Source organism: Cucumis melo, chromosome 11 (genome assembly GCF_025177605.1).
Source record: "Cucumis melo cultivar AY chromosome 11, USDA_Cmelo_AY_1.0, whole genome shotgun sequence".
NCBI lineage: Eukaryota > Viridiplantae > Streptophyta > Magnoliopsida > Cucurbitales > Cucurbitaceae > Cucumis > Cucumis melo.
Genome location: NC_066867.1, coordinates 2,383,532 through 2,403,315, shown reverse-complemented (window position 1 = coordinate 2,403,315; position 19,784 = coordinate 2,383,532). Strand labels below are relative to the sequence as shown.

At 31.7% G+C, this 19,784-nt stretch overlaps 1 protein-coding gene across 6 annotated transcripts; it reads right to left on the bottom strand.

Moving 5' to 3' along the window:
* Positions 1-9,811: 9,811 nt before the first annotated feature.
* On the bottom strand, positions 9,812-17,519 carry LOC103497356 (glutamine--tRNA ligase-like). Of its 6 annotated transcripts, none has more exons than XM_008459511.3 (24): positions 17,183-17,518; positions 17,011-17,061; positions 16,846-16,917; positions 16,594-16,690; positions 16,376-16,471; positions 15,053-15,114; positions 14,804-14,905; positions 14,610-14,705; positions 14,242-14,394; positions 14,084-14,139; positions 13,802-13,892; positions 13,629-13,715; positions 13,223-13,420; positions 13,048-13,146; positions 12,327-12,458; positions 12,103-12,239; positions 11,891-11,990; positions 11,716-11,811; positions 11,233-11,333; positions 11,036-11,141; positions 10,849-10,938; positions 10,624-10,753; positions 10,019-10,104; positions 9,812-9,950 (listed from the first exon to the last, which is right to left on the bottom strand). In XM_008459511.3, exons 1-24 carry the CDS (start codon positions 17,318-17,320, stop codon positions 9,936-9,938), a joined length of 2,391 nt encoding a protein of 796 aa, XP_008457733.2. In that variant the 5' UTR covers positions 17,321-17,518; the 3' UTR covers positions 9,812-9,935. The 6 variants fall into 6 exon arrangements, with proteins under 6 accessions (XP_008457733.2, XP_008457734.2, XP_050935509.1 ...); XM_008459512.3 differs by having other exon boundaries at positions 14,810-14,905; XM_051079552.1 differs by having other exon boundaries at positions 14,084-14,394; positions 17,183-17,519.
* Between the last annotated feature and the right edge of the window lie 2,265 nt (positions 17,520-19,784).

Here is a 19,784-nt window from a genome sequence, read left to right as displayed (position 1 = left end):
TACTTTAATAACCAATTGTTTAAGCAAATCACCTAACAAATATGATTACATCTTATGTTAATCTAATCTTTAATTACATTGAGCCTATATTAGACCACTACTTCTTATCTAAACATGGTATTTAAATATCCAAACTTTTTTACGTTTAAAATATTGGAAAGTATATATATGCATATGTATATACAAAATTAGAGTAAACAAAGCTTAAAAGTACATTCACCCACTCCTTTATAAATTTAACAACACTAAGAGTTCTTACCAACCCATATTGTAATTCTTTTGGCTATAAAGACATACCAAACATGACATGTGTTAATATTTAGATCAGCCACTTGTTTAAAGGATGTTTTGATATGTAATAATAAGAATGAAAAGTTCGAAAGTATGTCTAAAAATATTGAAAAAGTTAAAAGATGAGTTTCAATATACTTTGTAAAGTATATTATTGGTAGTTATTCATACGCTTCAAATTCTAATTAAAACGTTGGGTACAAAAGTAAAGTTTAAATACTTGTTTTAGTTTATGCATGGAATTTGGATTATTCTCAAAATTAATGACAAATGGGCATTAACCAAGTTTTTAAAAGATTAACAAAGTGTGAGAGAGCAAATTTGAACATTCATACTCATAACAAGCCATAGATGAGATTGAAGTTACTTTTAGTACTTCATGATGATGCTTAAAATGAGCCCTTGTGAATGGAAGAGACTTGTGAACTAGACCTCAGTCTTCGAGACCGAGGTGAGTATGTTGCACAACTTAGCCTCGAGAGATATTGAGCTTAGCCAAGTTGAGGGAGGCATAACAAGTCATTCGACCAAAAATAATCTCATGTCTTTTCATACAGTCTCTTCCTCTCTTGGCCCATTCATTCTCTCCTTTTGCCCTCACATGATGACTAGTATGATTATTCCAATATTTTGAGTGTAATAATTAGATTATAGGGTGAAGCAACGTAATTGAAAAAATGTTAGGACCCGTGCCCTATTTTCTATTATAGAGTTTAGTGAACACTCTTTATTTGCAAGGAAGTGTGACTTATAACTAATACTTAGGTATAGCATCTCGAGTAATATCTATCTTTGTGCATCTTATCAAAATGTTCAATCATGATTTAACACGTTTCCATGTTTCTTATTCATAATATTTTAGTTTTTCTTTTTTTGAGTGATGAGTATAGGATGTATAGAGATGGGTACGTTTCAAAGTTACCTTTCCTTAAATACCATCATAAACAAGTAAAATTAGACTTTAATTATAATCATGGAATTAAAGTTTCATCAAGATGTTGGTATTTTAATAAATATTTTCCTTATATCGTAATTAAAAATTCAAAAAACATGAAAACATAAGCAACAATTTTGTCATTGATGTAAATACAATACAAAAATAAAAATAAAAATAAAAAATAACATACATGTTTCTTGAAAATTGAGATTTCAATCATTCCATTAACATCAATAATTTAAACGTTAACTATATGGATAATTATATTGAGCAAGAGATGATAATTAAAAGTATTAGTAACATTTTAAAAAATTATAAATATAGCAAAATTTAATAGCAATAAACTTTTGTTATTTTTTAATGAGAGATTATATTCGTTCATATATCTATCGGTATTAAATTTTTATAAACTTTGCTATATTTACAATTTTCTAAAAATGTTGTTATATATGTCGATAATTTGATTCTTAGAGTTATATTTGCAAATTTTATTAATTATAATTCAATTGGGGTATGTTTGTTGGATAATCAACTCCCACCCTCCTAAAAAGCGCGTGGTTTCCACGCTCCAAAAACTTCCATCAAATTCCCCTCCACTTCTCACAACAGACACCTTCTCTCCTACACCATTATTTGTACAAACCAAATCACACACAAACATACAGTCTCTCTCTCTCTCTCTCTCTCTCTCTCTCAAAATCTTTCATAATAATTCCATCAAAATCCCATTTTCAATCTCTCTCTCTCTCCTCCCCATCTCCACCATGGATGATTCTCCTTCTCCTTCTCCTTCTCCAACTTTCTTCCTCTCTCCAAATCACCCTCTGAGCTCACCCGAACTACAATTCTCGGACGACATCGAAATGACCCCTCTTCAATCCTACACCAGCCTCAAAGACCTCCTCCCCGACTCCCCTTCTCCGCCCCCCTCCGCCACCTCCCCCGCCTTCGACGAACTCCCCATCAAAAACCCTCTCGTCAAACACGCCGCCCTCGCCTACCTTCAGCCCATGCTCACCCCACCCACCACCGCCCACCCTACCTTTCTCCGCAACCTCAAGAAGCACGGTTTCGGTTGCATCGAGTGGCTCGCCGCCGTCGTGGATGAAGTTCGTCGTGTTTGAGATTCCGATGAAGCTGAATTCTCTAGTAGTTGACTGGCGGATAGAAAAAACGGAAACTTTCATGTATTTTCCTTTTTTCTTTTTTCCTTTTTTTTTTTGAAGAAACAAAATATTAATGTCATTTTCCCTTTAATTTTTCTTTGGGAGTGATCGATCAATGTAGTGATGTGTAATTAAAACTGAGATTTATTTGTATAATGTTATGATATATATATATATATATATATATATATATATATATATATATATATATATAAATTAATATCATGATTTTGTGGATGTATATGATTGGTAGGAAATTTTATTCCACTTTGTTTAATTTGGTGAAATATTTATAATGTTTTTGCTTATTGACACGTGTCAATATTTTATAATAATGTTCCAACCAAGACTTTGTGACAATTTAAAAAAAGAATAAGTAAATAAAGAAAAAAAAAAGTAAAGGAGAAAGAAATGGTTTAATTAGTTTATGGTGGCATTTTTTCTTTTAGTTCTTTAATTTAATAGGTAAAATTATATCTTTCTTTTTTTAAAAAAAAAAAAAAAAAGTGATGTGATTTATGGCATTAAGGTGAAATTCTTTTGAAAATATTTGTACTTTTCTATATAATATATATATAAAGATCATTACGTTGGTATATAAATTGTCCATTTAAGGAAAAAAAAGTTTTTCTTTTTTTGTCCTTTTAACTGGAAAATGATTTTCCAATCCAATGAATGAATTAGACTAAAGATAATACCAAAGAGTATTTTAAATTTTGACATTGAATGATGATCATATGTATAATACAAGAACTTCACTAGTTGAATTGGAAATTTTAGAGCATTATTAAGAAATGAAAATGGTTTCATTTTTTTCTTTTCTATCGTGAAATAAAACAATTGATTATTTACATATCTTCGTATCATCTTTATTAAGGAAAAAAATTAATTTTTAATTTAAATACAAATCCTAGACAATGTACTAGTACCAGAAACTAAGAAATGTGTAGTTTTGATATAAAAGCCTTTTTTGTATGTGTTTTGTACATAATCAACCATATCAATGTAGCACTGTTAATAAGACAACAGAGTTACTATAATAATTCACGTTGAATTTGATAGATAAGACTCATCTACCATAAATTTAGTATACTTGATATAATAAAGAATTAATTCTAACTTGGGATAATTGTTTGACAAAATTGGGAGGCGGGGAATGAAATGTGGATGTTGTTGCAATAAATTGATACTAAGTCGATTAGTCGACACATCTACAGAAGGGGACAGATTACGAGGAAGGGTCAAACCAAATACCACTTCCATTTCTCTGTCCCGATAATAGTCGTGCTGAAAATTGAACACTAATACTGCATGGAATTCTGTATTTAAGGTGGGAGGTCTAGGCCGATGGATGCTTTGAGATGATCTAGGTAGTGTTCTTCTTCTTATCGCCAAGTTCATTCCTAGATGCGTGCAAGGAGGGGACGAGAGAGGATTAAAACCCTTGAAGAGATAGAAGTTTGTCTCAGTTTGGAGAGTGTAGCCCAAACCATCGTTGAAATCTCTTAAACGAATCTTATTACTTAGAAGTGATTATTTAACCTACTCAATAACATTGTAATCAATATCATAAAGGTCTCTTTCTTTATTGAGGAGGCAAAAACATGTGGTAATATTCTTGGTGTTAATTATCTGTGCTATAATGATCCAGCGTACTCTTTTACATTTAAAGCTTTAGAAGAACGTGAGTCTTTTCGTCTTACTTTTCCCTAGTCTGAGGCTTTAGTCTTAGGAAGATATTAAAAATTAGATAGAATGACGGGATTAAAATTTAATAAAAAGGTATAAATGGACAGTTTTCTTTTTGTAATAACACAATTATACTAATAAAAAATAATATACATAAAACTATTGGAAGAGATCGAATACAAGTGTCAAAGTGTATTTCCGGCCAAAATTAGAAAAATCTATCAAGAGTAGGGCCCAATGGCCACGTGGACAGTGCACTGTGGCAGCAAATTGATGGTCAAGCTAGGCGCGTGGGAGCGTGGACCCCCTCGATATTACACGTTTGAATAAACGGCAGTTAGTTTAGTAGAAAGTTTTTAACGGCCCTGCGGATTGTAAACGCCACGTGTGCACGTATGATCCTTCATCCTTGGATTCGTTGTCAGAGTGTGAGATAAAGTTTGACACGTGCGGCTGATTCTTGTCATTAGACAATTTAAAGTTATACTAATTTCTTAATTCAGCTTTATTATTTGTTTTTACTAAATATTTATTATTATTAGGCTAAATTTAAAAAAAAAAAAAAAAATCGGATTATCAGTGTTTAAATTTGTTACGTTTGTAATTTAGAAAATATAATGATATTAAAAATATCAATAAACTTTTGAAAGTTTTAAAAATATCTTTACACTTTCAAGAAGGTTTAAAAAATAACTTTACTATTAGTTTTAGATAGAAATCGTTAAAGTTTTGTTTTTAAAAATACCCTTAACTATTAAAAGGTTTGAAAAATAACTTTAAGCTTAAAGAAAAGGTTAATAAGTATTTTCGTTGATCCAAATTTTATACCAATTTTTTTATCAACTAAAATCAAAAACAAAATTTTATGTTAAAACCATAGTTTTAAATTTATTTGACTATTAACACACAATGATATATCACACGAACACAACCAATCTAAATAGTTATTATTGTAATTAACATATAGTTAATTGTCAAATAAAAATGCATTTTATTATTAACTTTCAATGATAATCTGATAGATCTACCGTTGTGAGTTTTTTTTATCTGATTGGTTATTGTTTTAGTATGTTTTAAGAAGATTTTTTTTTTTAATTTTGTGAGGTTTTGTGAAATTTTATGTTATAATAAAGTTTTAAAATATTGATGTTGATTGATATATCGAAGTCTTAATTTTACAAAATTTTTGATTTTGATGAATATTTATGAAAAATTTATAAAAACAAAAGGTTCAAAAAATAAATTTAAATTAGTAAATAATGTTTTATTATTTTCAAATAAATAAATATATCTAATATTTATATTAGTATCATTTTCATGTTTATTTTTTTATGATTTATGGATTTTTCTACGATATAATGAAAATATCAATTTAGTCCTTCTATCAGTAACAAGCTCAAGAAAATATGGAAATATTAATAGAAATATCCAAATATTGATGCAAATTTAAACTATGGTTTTAACTTAAAATTTTTGTTTTTGTTGTGAGCTAAGAATTTTGGTATGAAAATTAGATTTATGGAGTATTTTTAAATTTTTATAAGCTTAGTATTAATGAAACTTTTCAATAGTTTGAGGATATTTTTTAAATAAAACTAAGGTATGAATATTTTTTAACCCTTTTCAAAAGTTTTAAGTACATTTTGAAACTTTTGAAAGAGTGTTTTTGACATAAACGACAAAGTTGGGAAACATTGTTTATAATTTAGCCCTATTATTATTATTGGTATAGGAAGGTACGTGAGAATATATGATATTAAAAAGGAGTGATATTCGAAATATCAATTAGCTAAACTCCTTTATTTGCTAGCACCTAGCGTAGTTTCTTATATATAAACATGGAAAAAGAGACGAAAGAATTACTTTTTAGGACAAACCTAGTTGAATTCTCTTTTTCGGTTTAGGTTCATCAAGTATTTCAATTCGTTTACGTGTACATTGATGTCAAAATTTAAATAGGAAAAAAGTTTGATTTCACATGATAACAATTGTAATTTTTTTTAAGGAGGGAAGAATGTCCCATAGAAAAGAAAGAAAAATCGATAAGTCGATGTTGTGCTTGTGACACATAGTTTAAAGCTTATGTGAAAGAGCGAAAGAGCTTAGAAGATCTGAGAGATTTGAGAGTTGAAATTGACTTACTTCTCTTATAGTAATAATTAATAATCTATTTATAAGAAAAGTTTGACCTAAAAGAATCAAATTATTGATTTATAATATAGTATTTTATGTTATAATCTGATCGATTCATTTTATTTTTTAAACTAATAATAGTTATACAAAATTGTAACACAAATCATGTTAAATAATATTGACTAGATATTGACTAGATATTGATTCTAAAATAATAAAACTATATTTTATTATTTTCTATAATAATAATAATAATAATAATAATAATAATAATAATAATAATAATAGTGGGGGATTATAGTATTCATATTTAATATAAAACAAATTTATCCCGTAATGGCAAAACGAACGCGGAAATGACGTAATTAGATTTGGCAATCGGAGTGGGTCCAATTAACACTTCAAAACAGCCATTGGGTCCGAAGTTTGAAGCTATGCCGACAAATGGGTCCCCTCTTTCTTTCATTGCAACACCACAAATTACTTACCATTTTACTTTACTATACTTTAATTGGGAGTTGGAAGCATAGTGTTGTTTGATTACAAGATTTTTTTTGTTTTGATTTGAAATTAAATGGATTAATCTATCTTAAACTTGATGCAAACAAAATCGATGGTAATGTTTTGAAATCTATAGATTCAATTCAAACCAACTCAAACCCTAAGAACCAAATGTATCACGTTTTGAAATTTAAGAGATTAAATGAAATTTTATGTTTGAAGTAAGTAGTATCGTTATATAATTGAGATATATGGAGGTTTTATGGAGCTCATCAAAGGATGTCATGATCGTGACTGTTGTCAGAGTTAAGCGCTGGAGGTAGTTGTCAAAGTTGATCGACCGAATTAGTTGTCAAAGGTGGTTGTTACAACACTGTTTTCGAAGTTGTTGGTCGACGATGTTCAACGAATTGGAAACTTGGAAATGAGAGAAATCAAAAAATTAAGATGAAGTTCTTCGATAAATGACCAATACCGACTTAAATTGATTATTGTAATGAACTCAAGTTGGAGAGCAATTTCTGTACTTACTTTATCTATAAATGAGTGAGTTCCTTCTTGTGTAGTTGTGTTCCCAGCTCCCCCAATCAAACAAATCCCAAAATGGTAAGCATATTTAGTCGATGACATAGGCCATTTCTACCCATGCAGATCAAAGGATCGCTTTTATAGACAGAAGTTTACAACTCATTCAAGATTCAGTCAACTCACCTATAGTCATCCTAGTGAAATGTAGTCTCAATAAGATAGACTATCCATTTCATGGTTCGATCTTATACAAACTCTATGTATAACATACCCTTACTTCAATGTCTCAATAGAAATGGTAATGATCATATCTTTTATAGCACTTTAGAACAATTGTAACAATTAATACACCGTCGTTTCATGACTGATAATCAATTAAATGAAACATGTTGTCAACCATTTAATACAACTAGTATTTATGGTCAAAGTCAAAAGGCCTCCAAAGAAAGTCACATTATTACATGAAAATTTCAAGGTAAAATGTTTGTGACTTGAGGGGCAGGTCACTAATTATTAGACATATATTGGGTCCATGTAAAGACTTCACAACTCTTTGCCTTTTTCAATTAGGACAAATTAAAAATACTCTCTTTCTAGTAAGCCTTTTTTTAAAATTAAAAAAAAAAAAAAAAAAAAACTTATTAACTCATCATAAATTCTTTTGTTTTTTTCTTTATCATTAATGTTCTTTAAGAGTGATTTTATTCTTTTCGTGTCTATTATCCTCATAAGAAAGCTTTAGTAAAAGTCGAACACTATGGGTGGGAGTTATGTAAACTCTATTGGTTTCTTTTCTTACTCTTACTTATGATTTGAAATTTTAGAGACTTAATATTGATTGTAATAAATCAGTTTTAATCAAAGTTTTCAAATAGTTTGCTCATCTTTTAAGATAGGGGTAATGATGTGTATGCCATGTCTCTCGAAGTATATTATTCCATGCTAGAAATGCAATTATACTTTTAAATTTTAATTAGAGAAGCTTGATGTTTTTGTAAATAGGTGTCTAGGTTTTAAAATTCAACAACGTAGTCGATAATATATATTAAATATTAACTCGAAGGATGTTGGCATAACTTTTTTCTTTTATAAAATGTAATTGAAGTATAATTAAATAAATAGATATCTATCTCTCTAGGAAGAATATATGAGTTAGGGGTGAACATCGGACGGTCGAGGTTGGTTTTCCGACCAAACCGCCCCCGAACCTACACCTTGTCAGTACGAAAGTTGGAAAACCGGCTTCAGTCGCCAGTTCCAAGAAAACTGACCGATCCAACCATCGGTCGGTTCGGTCGTTTTTTCTTTTCTTTTCTTTTCTTCCTTCCTTCTTCCCCCTTTCCTTTCCTTCTTCTTCTCTCCTCCTCCTATGTTTCTTACTTTTTTTTTTCCTCCTTTTCTTTTTTCTTTTCCTCCCTTTCTTTTTTCCTTTGTTTTTTTAAATGTCAAATATACAAATGTGAAATATATAGATTTAATTTTTTTTTTCTTTGTCTAGCAAAATTTTCTTCGATAGACGATTTTAAAAATTAAAAATTGCATTATTTTATTTTATTTCTCTTTTTAAACCTAAATTTATAATTATATAATAGTATATATATTATTTTAAAACAAAATTATATGGGTCGGTTTGAACCGACCGCCTGACTTTGATTCGTTCGGTTTCGATCGTTCGTTTCGATTTTTCGACCCACCATGCTCACCCCTAATATGAATTATGGGAGGAGAGAGAAAAATATTTATTTAATTTTTAAAGCCACATCGACATTCTCTATTAGTCTTTTAAGAGATTCTGTTAATAGAGGACTAAAAGAGAGTATTTTCTAAGGAACGTTTGAGACGATACTTAAAATAATCCGAGAATTATAATAATCTAGTTATTATAATAGTATATTTATAGAGTTCAGACTATTATCTTAGCTTTTGTCAACATTGCTTCATTTTTTTGGTAGCTGCTATTGGGATTTCTACTTTGGCTTAGTTTTTATGGTAAATATTTGGAGCTTGGTGAGGGAAAAGGTGTGAGGAAGAAGAGAAATGAGAGTGAGAACAAGTATTATCATAATACTAGGATTAGGCATAGGCACTGTTATGATAATAGAGTCAAACATGGAGTGGACTACCTTTCTAATCCTAGGGGCAAACAGCTCAAGTATTTAGGACTAAATTATATGATTTAATTTGAAAGCTAGAGACCAATTTAAGATAAACTTGAGACCAACAATATAATTTTCTGAGTTAATATATAACTAACCTTGGAGCTTAGGTTCCAATGGTTATGTTTCTAAAATATGATGAGAAGCTAATGAGATTAGTCTGTCCTACATTGATATGGTCCAAAGTTCAAACCAGACTTGGGTCAGTTTCAGGTTTTACAAAAGAAAAAACCGACCCAGCCCAATTACAACCCTAGCCTGTAGGGTTAACAAACTTATAGGTTGGGATAAGTAAAGCCTATTAAACCTGCTTACCGAATAGAACAACTTCCTAAAACTAAAGGCACAACAACTTGTAAAATATTTCCTAATAAAGCAAGGAACTTTCTAAATGAAAAATCAAAGGGAGGTGGAAAATAAAAATAGTTAAAGCTACTAAACCGGTCTGAGTGTGTATACAAGGCACAAAATCTATATTAACATGTGTGATGGACAAACCAACTGTAGACGTATACGATCTATAAAGCGGAATTTTTACCAGCTAAAACAACACTTACTTTCTTTTTCTAATCTTGATCATTGCATTTCTTTCTTTCCTTTTTCTTTTCAACTTACTTGCTGCTTTTATAGCTATCTCTCAGTGTTACTGTCCGATTGAATACGAGTTTCTCAGGAGTCGAGTCTATATCAACCGTGAAATACCCTGACAAAATGCAGAAAATTGATGGTTAAAGAAGTCAAAAACAGAACCAAAACGTGAAAAATCAATAAGGACTAAAGAGAATTCTCTCAAGTAGCCTATCGTATCTTTTGTGGTTTCGAACAATATTCTTTGAAAATTTACTTTTTCTGAAAACGAGCACAAGCATAGTTGTAGGGGTATGAATGGAGTAAGGGTAGTTACAATTATACACTCAATCTCTCGCAAAAAAGTTAGATTCCTAAACTTCTAAAAATATTAAAATTGGATCTTCAAACTTAAAATAGTGGTAGAAATTGGACTCATAAATGTCAAAATGAATCTCTCAAACTTATATAAACGTTGCAATTGATACAATCACGTAGGTTTGAAGGTTAATTTGATTCCATTTTAACCCCTCATATAGATTTGAGAGCTCATTTTTTTAAAATTGAAAGTTGTATAATTGCAACTACTCATAGTCGGTGGTTTTTGCAATTTTCCTTAAAAATAATTGAAACTAAAAAATGCAAAAAAACTTACCAAGCCTTTCAAATTGGAACGTGTCCCCATCGACAGCATTTCTAAGTTCCGGTACAGCATAAGCACTTGGGATAACTACTTTAGAGTGTGGGTTCAAATCAGCAAGCCAGTCATCAAGTTCAGCAGGGTTCTGATATGGCAAAAACCAAAAATTAGAAAAACAAATTACACATAATGCATGGACAACAAACAAACGCATGGATAAATGCCATGGGCAATTCCAACCTCAGAAAGGAAGAGCTTGTCAAACAATCTAACTTCCACATTGAGTGGATTGACTCCTGGAGAAGGTTGTGCAACCCAATGTAGGACCCCCTGCACAAAAAATAAGCAGAAACCCTGATTATTCTACTGCAAGCTTTAAGAAGACTTAAAACTCAACAATAAAAAACTTTGGCCAAACAAAAGAAACCTTTGGCTTTGATTTCTTGGAAGCATCATATTCAGCTCGAATCTCAAGTACAGTTTCCTTATCATCCGCAAGGATAACGTCCGTACATTTAATAGGATATGCATACCTGTAAACAGAGAAGATTATTGTCGTTTTCTGGCATGCATTTGTATGTGAACAGAACATAATGGAAAAATAAAATTGCAAGCATTAACTACCTCAGGAGGACAGATTTTCCAGGTGCAAGACCATAATAATCTTTCGAATCTTTCAACCGGAAATCTGATTGTTCTATGTACACAATATTGGAAAAGGGAACCTAATCCAAGAACAGGACAATTGGAAAGAAAACTGTTCAATTCTAGTAGTAAAATCAATGCAAAAAGAATAAGGTGGTATGGTGTAAACAATACGATAATATATTAATAAGAAAAAACATCACAGAGAATAGAAAACATCTCTTGAAGATTAAAGAAAAATCACAAGAGAAATGGGAAATTACAAGAAATCAAACACAATTATTGATACGGTTCACAATTTAAGGATCGGCATAATATTGGTTGATAAAATGCTCCTTAGTAAGCTGAATTAGCATCAATTTTAAAAATTGTTGGGCAGCTGAAAACGTTCAGGGAGATTTTTTATTTATAAAACATCAACAACGGATGCATACAGAAGAGTATAGAGAAAACCATGTCCACCTTATAAAAGGCTGATGCCTCATCTTCTTGAGCTTCGGGCCATTTCTTGGCATCAAGATCCAATATTGATCCATTTTCAAAGTTTGTAATAACGACCTGAGAGCATAAAAAATCATCAAAAACACCAAACAAAAATTAAATTGTAAGAAATCTAATAACAATCAAAGATGTGCACCTTGAGTGGCTGCAAGACAACCATTGCTCGTGCAGCTGTTCTATTTAGTTCTTCTCTAATGTGATATTCAAGACGATCAAACCGAATCAAAGAACAGTCACTGTGGTGAAGACATCACATAGTTATGGTAACAACAGAAAACAAAATGTAGCATCAAATACAACTGACATACTTTCACACGCACATAAACTAGACATACAACAGGTTCCAACCTTCTGGTAATTCCCATTCCTCGAACAAAAGCATTAATTGCAGTTGATGTAACACCTTTGCGCCTAAGACCAGCAAGTGTTAGTAGACGAGGATCATCCCAGCCATCAACCCATTTTTCAGTCACCAGGCGATTTAACTGCAAAGGATAAAATGTGGTCAGTAAGGTAGCAAAAGGCCAAATATCTATGTTGTTCAAAGATGAATTTAGAAGCATGCCACACACCTTACGCTTGGACAACACATTATTTGAAACATTGAGACGAGAATATTCCCACACATATGGTTGGTAAAGGTCCAGAGCATGCAACAGCCAGTAGTACGAGGCACGACGTGTTTCAAATTCCAAGGTGCACAGCTGCCAGAAAGTAATAGAATAAAAGAAGGTAAAGATATCATATTCTGACGATCAGTAACGTAAATGTTGAAAAAAATCATTATGCAAGCAAGCTGCATAAACAAACTCAGATAGCCATCCCTTATTTTCTAAAGAATTTTCAACTGAGAGTATAGAACCATTCAACTATGACCAATTTGAGAGGGTCACAATTCTTCCACACTTGACTAACCTCCCAAGACAAGAACACAACCTTAAGCATTTACAAAACCACCCATATAAGAACGATGCTATAACTCACTAACAGAAAATTCAAATATAGTAACTTGTAACAATCGCATAATAAAAAGAAGTTTGCTTGTTTTGAGTATTTTTTGAACTTAGTTCACTGTTTCTAATTGGGGTAGCCAACATAAGTTATTTTGTAATTACTTAACTTTCTTCATCAACTCAGATTAGAAGGTTTTTATGTAATTTGTCTCTCGTTGGGAAGAGGGCAGTAGCAATGTGCCTTTGGTCACTAGGCTAAGTTTTGGTGGTTGAATGGACTGTTTATCATGTCTTATAAAACAATTTAAAAAATGAAAGCATATCAAGGAGGCAAACATACCGAATGTGTTATGTTCTCAAGAGAATCCACAGTGCAGTGTGCATAATCATAACTTGGATAAATACACCACTTGTCTCCAGCATGTGGATGAGGAGTGAACTGGATGAGAAAGTGGCAACATCTCAGTGTCCACAAAGTTTAGACGTGTGAGCCAAAAGGCTAAGATAGAACTCACCTTAATACGATATGCAATAAGGTCATACATGTTAAAATTATCGCTCTGCATGTCCTGCTTCATTCTAAGAGTTGCCTTGCCTTCCTCAATCAGACCTTTCTTCATTTCGTCAAACAATTTCAATGACTCAGCGATAGGCCTATCCCTCCAAGGACTATTCATCTTTTTCTCTCTGTACTCCTTTATTTCATCAGGAGTCTAAAACCAAGAATTGAAAATGTACTTTAGTCAGAATAGATGTCAATGTTCTCATGGATCACAAAAAACTGACACAGGCACAAAAGTTAAGGAATCTGATTAACTCGTGATAATCTTAAACCTTGAGGCCTCGCAAATGGAATCCTAAAAGGAAACACTCCCATTGCTATTAAAAAAAAGAAAAAGAAAAAATGCTTTGCATACTGACCTGATGATCAACATAAGCATGACCCCTCCGTATGAGCTCCACAGCTAATTCATAAAGTTCTTGGAAGTAATCACTAGCATAAGTAATCTGGAAAAGAAACGAACAAATACCAAATGGTGTCAAGATAAGAATAGATAAAACAAATAATTGGCCGAAGTGGACTAAAATTACACCTTGAAAGGCTCCCAACCCATCCACTTGACAATCTCTTCTATATGATCAATATATTCCTTCTTCTCAGCTTCTGGATTCGTGTCATCATACCTACAAGCACACATTTTGGAACAACAGCAAAAATAAAACAGCCAACTATATTGTCCAAACTATGATGTTGATCAGCATTGGTCAGAAACTGTTGAACCCATAAGAGATTTAAAGTAGAAGATTAATAAACTTAGTTACAAATAGAAAAGATAAACGGAGATTGTTGGAAAATGTAAGAAAATAAATTTAACCTCAAATAACAGCCTCCACCTCGCTCTTTAGCAAGGCCAAAATCCACAAACATTGCCTGATCGATCATAAGGATAATAAAACATTGAAGAAAATATCTGGTCAAAGACTGAAGACAGAAATTGGAAAAAGAAAAATCATACAAGAGTAGCTGTACTACCTTAGCATGACCAATATGAAGATAACCGTTTGGCTCAGGAGGAAACCGAGTTAAAACTCTTCCCCCTGTTGCTTTTAGGTGTTTTTCAAGCAGCTCCCTGGTGTTGCAACATCTCAAAATAGTTCCATTACTGAAAAATACTTCAGTATGAACCTTTCAATTTGTAAAGAACGAATTTATGTTAAATATTGTATTAGTTGGCAAGAAATCCTTCACGACTATATTTACTAATTGCTAATTCCATTCATGCAAATTTCTTTGTGTCGAGAAATGAGAATAGCCAATATGTTCTTTAAGAAAAAGAGTACAAGAATATTTAGAAAATAAAAGACACAATCCATTATAGGAAAGTAACTTATTTATTTTACCTTATAATTATCCTCGGGTTGAGGGAATATTAAATATGGGTTAAGATCTTCCTCAGTTGGAGGCTGTTTTGGTGCAACAGTAGCAGCAAGTTTATCCTGCACCAGAGCAAAGGTATAAAAGAAAATAAGGTATAAAAGGACTAGACATCACATGAATAGATACAGGAACTCTGCAGTACAAAAGATGTGCTAACATCTACTTTAGCAGGCTTCTCCTTTTTCTTTTTCGCTATCTTTTCGTTATCTGCTACTGTCCTTTCACCAAGTAATTCAAATAATTTGGAATCAATAAATTGCTGTCAGCATAAGGTAAACAAACAGTGGAAAAACAACGTTAGAGAAATATAAAATTAAAAAATTAACAAAAAAGAAAACTAATGAGGCCAAGCAGATAGACTTATATTGTAAGCTCCTAAAATAAAGTTCTCATAATGTAGAAGCACCTTTACAATCTTTGGATCAGCCCATGGATGCTTCTTCCGTACATGGCCAAACAAGTCACCCACTGCAACCAAAAGTAATGTGTAAAAGATAGTTGAACAAACTTGAATAAATTTCAAATACAAACTGTCTATATGCATACAATGTAATGAAACGTTTAATCCTACAAAAAACAGGCAGCATACTAATACCAACTGGCATGCAATCTTCAATTAAACGCTGCCGCAGAGAGCAGAGACAACCCATAGCACCTACATGCAATTTTTCTCCTAGAATAAATATGTTGTCCTCCTATATGCATGCGCTTACTGCTTACTACAATTTCACTCAGAAAAATTAGAAAGTAAAAGAGAATGGCTAAAAAAATTCATGGAACACCTAGCCTAAAAATTTTGGCTTTGGGAACTGAAATGGATGCTCAATATTCTGAGTAGCTACCATAGCATAAATCTATAAGCTTAAATATATAAGGGTTTACAGATCATCTCTTTACCAGTGCGCCTATGGTGGTTTTTTCTACATTTATTTCATTGTGAGACGTCACCACTAGATCTATGCCGGGATATGTCATTTGATAAAATCAACAAACATAAAAATAATAATATAGTAAATACAAAATTATAAGATAAGTTGAAAGGAACCCTGAGTTACAACTGAACACATTCTTTCAGATTGATGCAATCTATTAGAGAGTCAAAAAAACAGTTCAATGTGGCAACTCATGCCGTCTCGAAGTACAACCATATACATAACAATTAAAAATGAATAGAAGTTCAAAACAAAGAAAAATCTATTTGAGGTAAGTTAAAAATGTAAGAAGCAACAAGTAAGTTAAAAATGATTGATTGAAAACATCATCAATCAAGTACAACCACTTTGCAGTTTGCAGTACAGCATAAAAACATGAAGCATTGAGTCAAAACAGATTTATTAGCTAGAGAAGTTAATATTGGATAAACAATAATTCATAAGAAGACAAGAAGAATTCTTTTCTTTTAATAGAAACAACTGCTTCAATTGATAAAAAATGAAAGAATACGAGGACAACAAAACTAAGCCCACAAAAACCCCTCTAAAGAAAATGCAAAAACAATTCCTTATAGAGACTAACTAACAAATCTTAAATTGAATAATTTCAACCATCCCCGAGAAGAAAAACACACAAACACAGGCAACAGGGGGATCTGGGAAATGGAGAATTTCATCCAGAAAAAATAAAGGTTTAACAGCTTACATACCTTCCAATAGAAGGTTTAAGAAAATCAAATAATAATGAAAAAAAATCTCATCACATTTCAAATCACAACTACAAGAAATGTACTAACCGTTTGTTCGATAACGCTGCTCCAGAATTTCATTTTTACGTTCTTCAAAAACCTCATTCACAGTTTTCTCAATTTCTTCAACTGAAACCTCCACACCTGCATGAATATATAATATAATCAAGATATTACCGTATAAGATATAACTATGAAGAGAAACCAATGATAAGTGTGCAATCCCACCAAAGGATCAAACCAAATAACATTAAAAATTATCATACCAACACCACATGCACTTTCAAATTCATTCAATTTAATTTCTGAGCCTGCAGCAGAAAAAAATGAAAATGCCGCTTCCAATTGCGCCGGCGTCTTTACCTGCAAAGTAACATAAGATATTAAAAGATCACAAATTGTTGTATGATTACAATCATCTTGCAACTTAAACAAGAAATTGATGTGACGACACAATAAGAAAGTATTTCAAAAATGTTCAAGATGGTTGTTTCATTAAGAAATCTCCATCCAAAAACCTTATTCGAGGTAATATAATCCAGCAATATTGGTCGATGAATAAGTGCATTTGCTGGATACTTTGTTGCAACCTGAACAGAAATACAACCCGAACCCGCCATTAATAATACATCAGATAAAATCATTTCCTCAACTTCAACTTAGAAATGGTTGAAGAATCTTACACTATACAAGAGATTTCCAACAGCCCTGTGACATCCATCAAGCACGCCAGCCTAAAAAATGAAGCACACTACATATTACACGTCGCCTTCTTTCCATTCCTTCTCATTATTTCACTTTGTTTTGATCGAGGAACCGCGGAAAATAACAGAGACGAGAGAAAAGTGAGAATACCTCATGAATAACAGCACTGAGATTGGCAGTGACCTTATTGTTGGCGACGGTGTTGCGTGCAGTGCGTTCATCCAAGCCGATTCTCAAGAACAGCTCCAGCAACTTGTCCTTGTCGACATTATCATTATTCACCGTCATTTGAGAGCGTTAAATGGAGGTGGATGAATTGGGAAGGGAGCCGGGAAGAAGAAGAAGGGGAGGAAATGGAGAAAACCCTAATGAAAGTGAAAGGAAATCAAAGGAATCTGTGAGCTGTGGAGTGGAAGATTCCGGTGGTTGGATTCCAAATTTGGGACAAGGTATTTGCTTTGACTTAAATGGATAGAAAATGAGAAGTCAAACATTCCAAAGGGTCAATTTGCAAAACTAAATACTTCAACTTCAAGCAAATAAATAAATAAATAAATAAAATACTTGAACTTCAAGCAAATCCATATTATTATTTATTTAATTTTAGATAAAAGACAAAAGTTTAAAATTACATAATTGAGGTATTTAAATAAAGTTCATACCCAAAAATAACTTAAAACTAAACTAATTTGGATAAAAGAAGGATTCTTTCCATGATAAATTATGTAGGGCATAAATGGTGCATTGAAGTATAATAAAAGAAAAATTGGAGAAATTGCAAAAAAAAAAAAAAAAAAAATCGCTTTTATAAGTCACAAAATAAATATTAAAATTTTTTATCGTAAAAATTACATTGAACCCTAGAGCTCGATAACCATTACTTTTTTTAAAAAAAAAAAAAAAAAGCTTATGGTATGTTTTACTTCTATTTTCATGCTTGATGGTCTTACTAAAGCTCTTAAGCTGATTTATCCTCAGTTTAGGTGGAAACGGTTCCTTCTTTGAAAGCTTTTGATGGGGGAATCCGGTTATACTAATGAGGCTCAAACTTTCATTAAACCTAGTTGTGATCTCTTTCGTTGTGTGTATGTTCTTGTTTTTTTTCTTTTTTTTTTTTTTGTTTGGACTAATCATAAAGGTAATTTTGTTGCTCGTGAGCTTGCTTCTCACACTCGAAGTTTTGGTTTCTCGTTATTTGACTTGAGACCATCCTTTTAAGGTAGATTCTCCTTCTCGTTTTGATTCTCTCTAATTTTAATATTTCCATCTCTCTCGTATTTTTCTCACTCTCTAACATCCACAATTCCTCCCATGATCATTTCCCCTCCAATTTCTCATATGTTTTTTCTTCACTTCCTCCTACCCTTCTATTTAGCTAGCCCTTTGTTTATATTTCCTATTAATGTGATGAACTCATAAATATACAAATGTAGATGAAAGAAATCGAACATATAATTTCAAAGCTGATAGTATAAGCATACCATGTTAGTTGAGCATAGCTCTCGTTTTGATAATAACATCCACTCAAACCTTGATATAGAGTTGAAATATTTTTCTAATTTTTTTGTCTAGGTTTTGAGTGAAAATGAAAAAAAAATGTAACAAAACAAGAAAAAAAAGAGTTTTAATTTGGTTCTAATTTTAGACAACATTTTTCCTCAAAATCAAGAACTTTAAAGGTAGTGAAGATGATTAAAAAAAACTCGTTAAGAGCGGTAGTTCAACTGGTACATGTATGTACATAAAAGAGAATTAATAGGTCTCATAGTCAAATATTCAAATCTTCAATCCCAATTTAGACTTGAAAAGACTTTTAAAAGAATAACAAAACAAATGAGATGAAAAAAAAAAAAAAGAAAAGAAAAAATGTAACGAAAGAACCAATGAAATAAAAAGAAAATGGATGAGAAGAAGGGATATTTTCCCCTAAAACCCATTTGAAAGGAAGAAAGCGAGATTATCGCTCACGAGAATTATGCAATATTATAATGAACAATTCTAACTACAGTAAATACTATTTTAAAATCCTCAATTAGCTACCGTAAACTCTATTTCAAAATCCCGCATTTGCTACTGTTTTTACTATTTAACATTCATATTTTTTTTTTATAATTTGCTATAGTATGTTTACTATTTCTTCGAAACACAAACACATATTATTATTATTATTAAAAGTAAAATAATCTATGCTTCGAAACACAAACTATTATAACTTAGGTTTACAATAATTCACTCCTTACCCCATAAGTCTTTTTGTCGGTGCTCCATTTATTGCCCGTCTAATAATGCATTCTTGAACAACATTTTGATATATTAGACATAGCTTAAAATTCTCACTCAAGCAAGAAAATGTGGATGAATTAGTCTAACCATGATCAAGTACTTAACGACATTGAAAACAACAATGCTAGAATGCAATCAACATCAATCTAATTCAAGATAAAGTGCAGTTCAATTTATCAACAATCCACAAAAATACAATGAGAACCCTAAAAATACAACAATTTAGCTACTCAAAATCCCCCAAGATCAAATGCCAATGCCACTGTTGTTATACCCCAACTGATCCAAATCAACCTCATCTCTCCTTCATAGCTTTTGTTCAAAATGACACTTTAATAGCAGAAAAGATGATAGCGTGCCCTGCATCGTCAACCTCGAATTGTTGAACGGTTCCTAATAGCATCACAATATAATTTCTCTCGGATCAAAAACATTGACCAAAGACTTAGTTAATTGAAAGTCTTGTTAA

What these genes read in the sequence shown, in the direction of transcription:
- LOC103497356 (XM_051079552.1), bottom strand. Translation starts at nt 17,320, where the DNA reads ATGACGGTGAATAATGATAATGTCGACAAGGACAAGTTGCTGGAGCTG. An exon ending in ATTATATTACCTCGAATAAG is followed by an intron (nt 16,691 to 16,845) that starts GTTTTTGGATGG and finishes GTTACTTTGCAG; the next exon opens with GTAAAGACGCCGGCGCAATT. An exon ending in ATGTGTTGTCCAAGCGTAAG is followed by an intron (nt 12,240 to 12,326) that starts GTGTGTGGCATG and finishes TATCCTTTGCAG; the next exon opens with TTAAATCGCCTGGTGACTGA.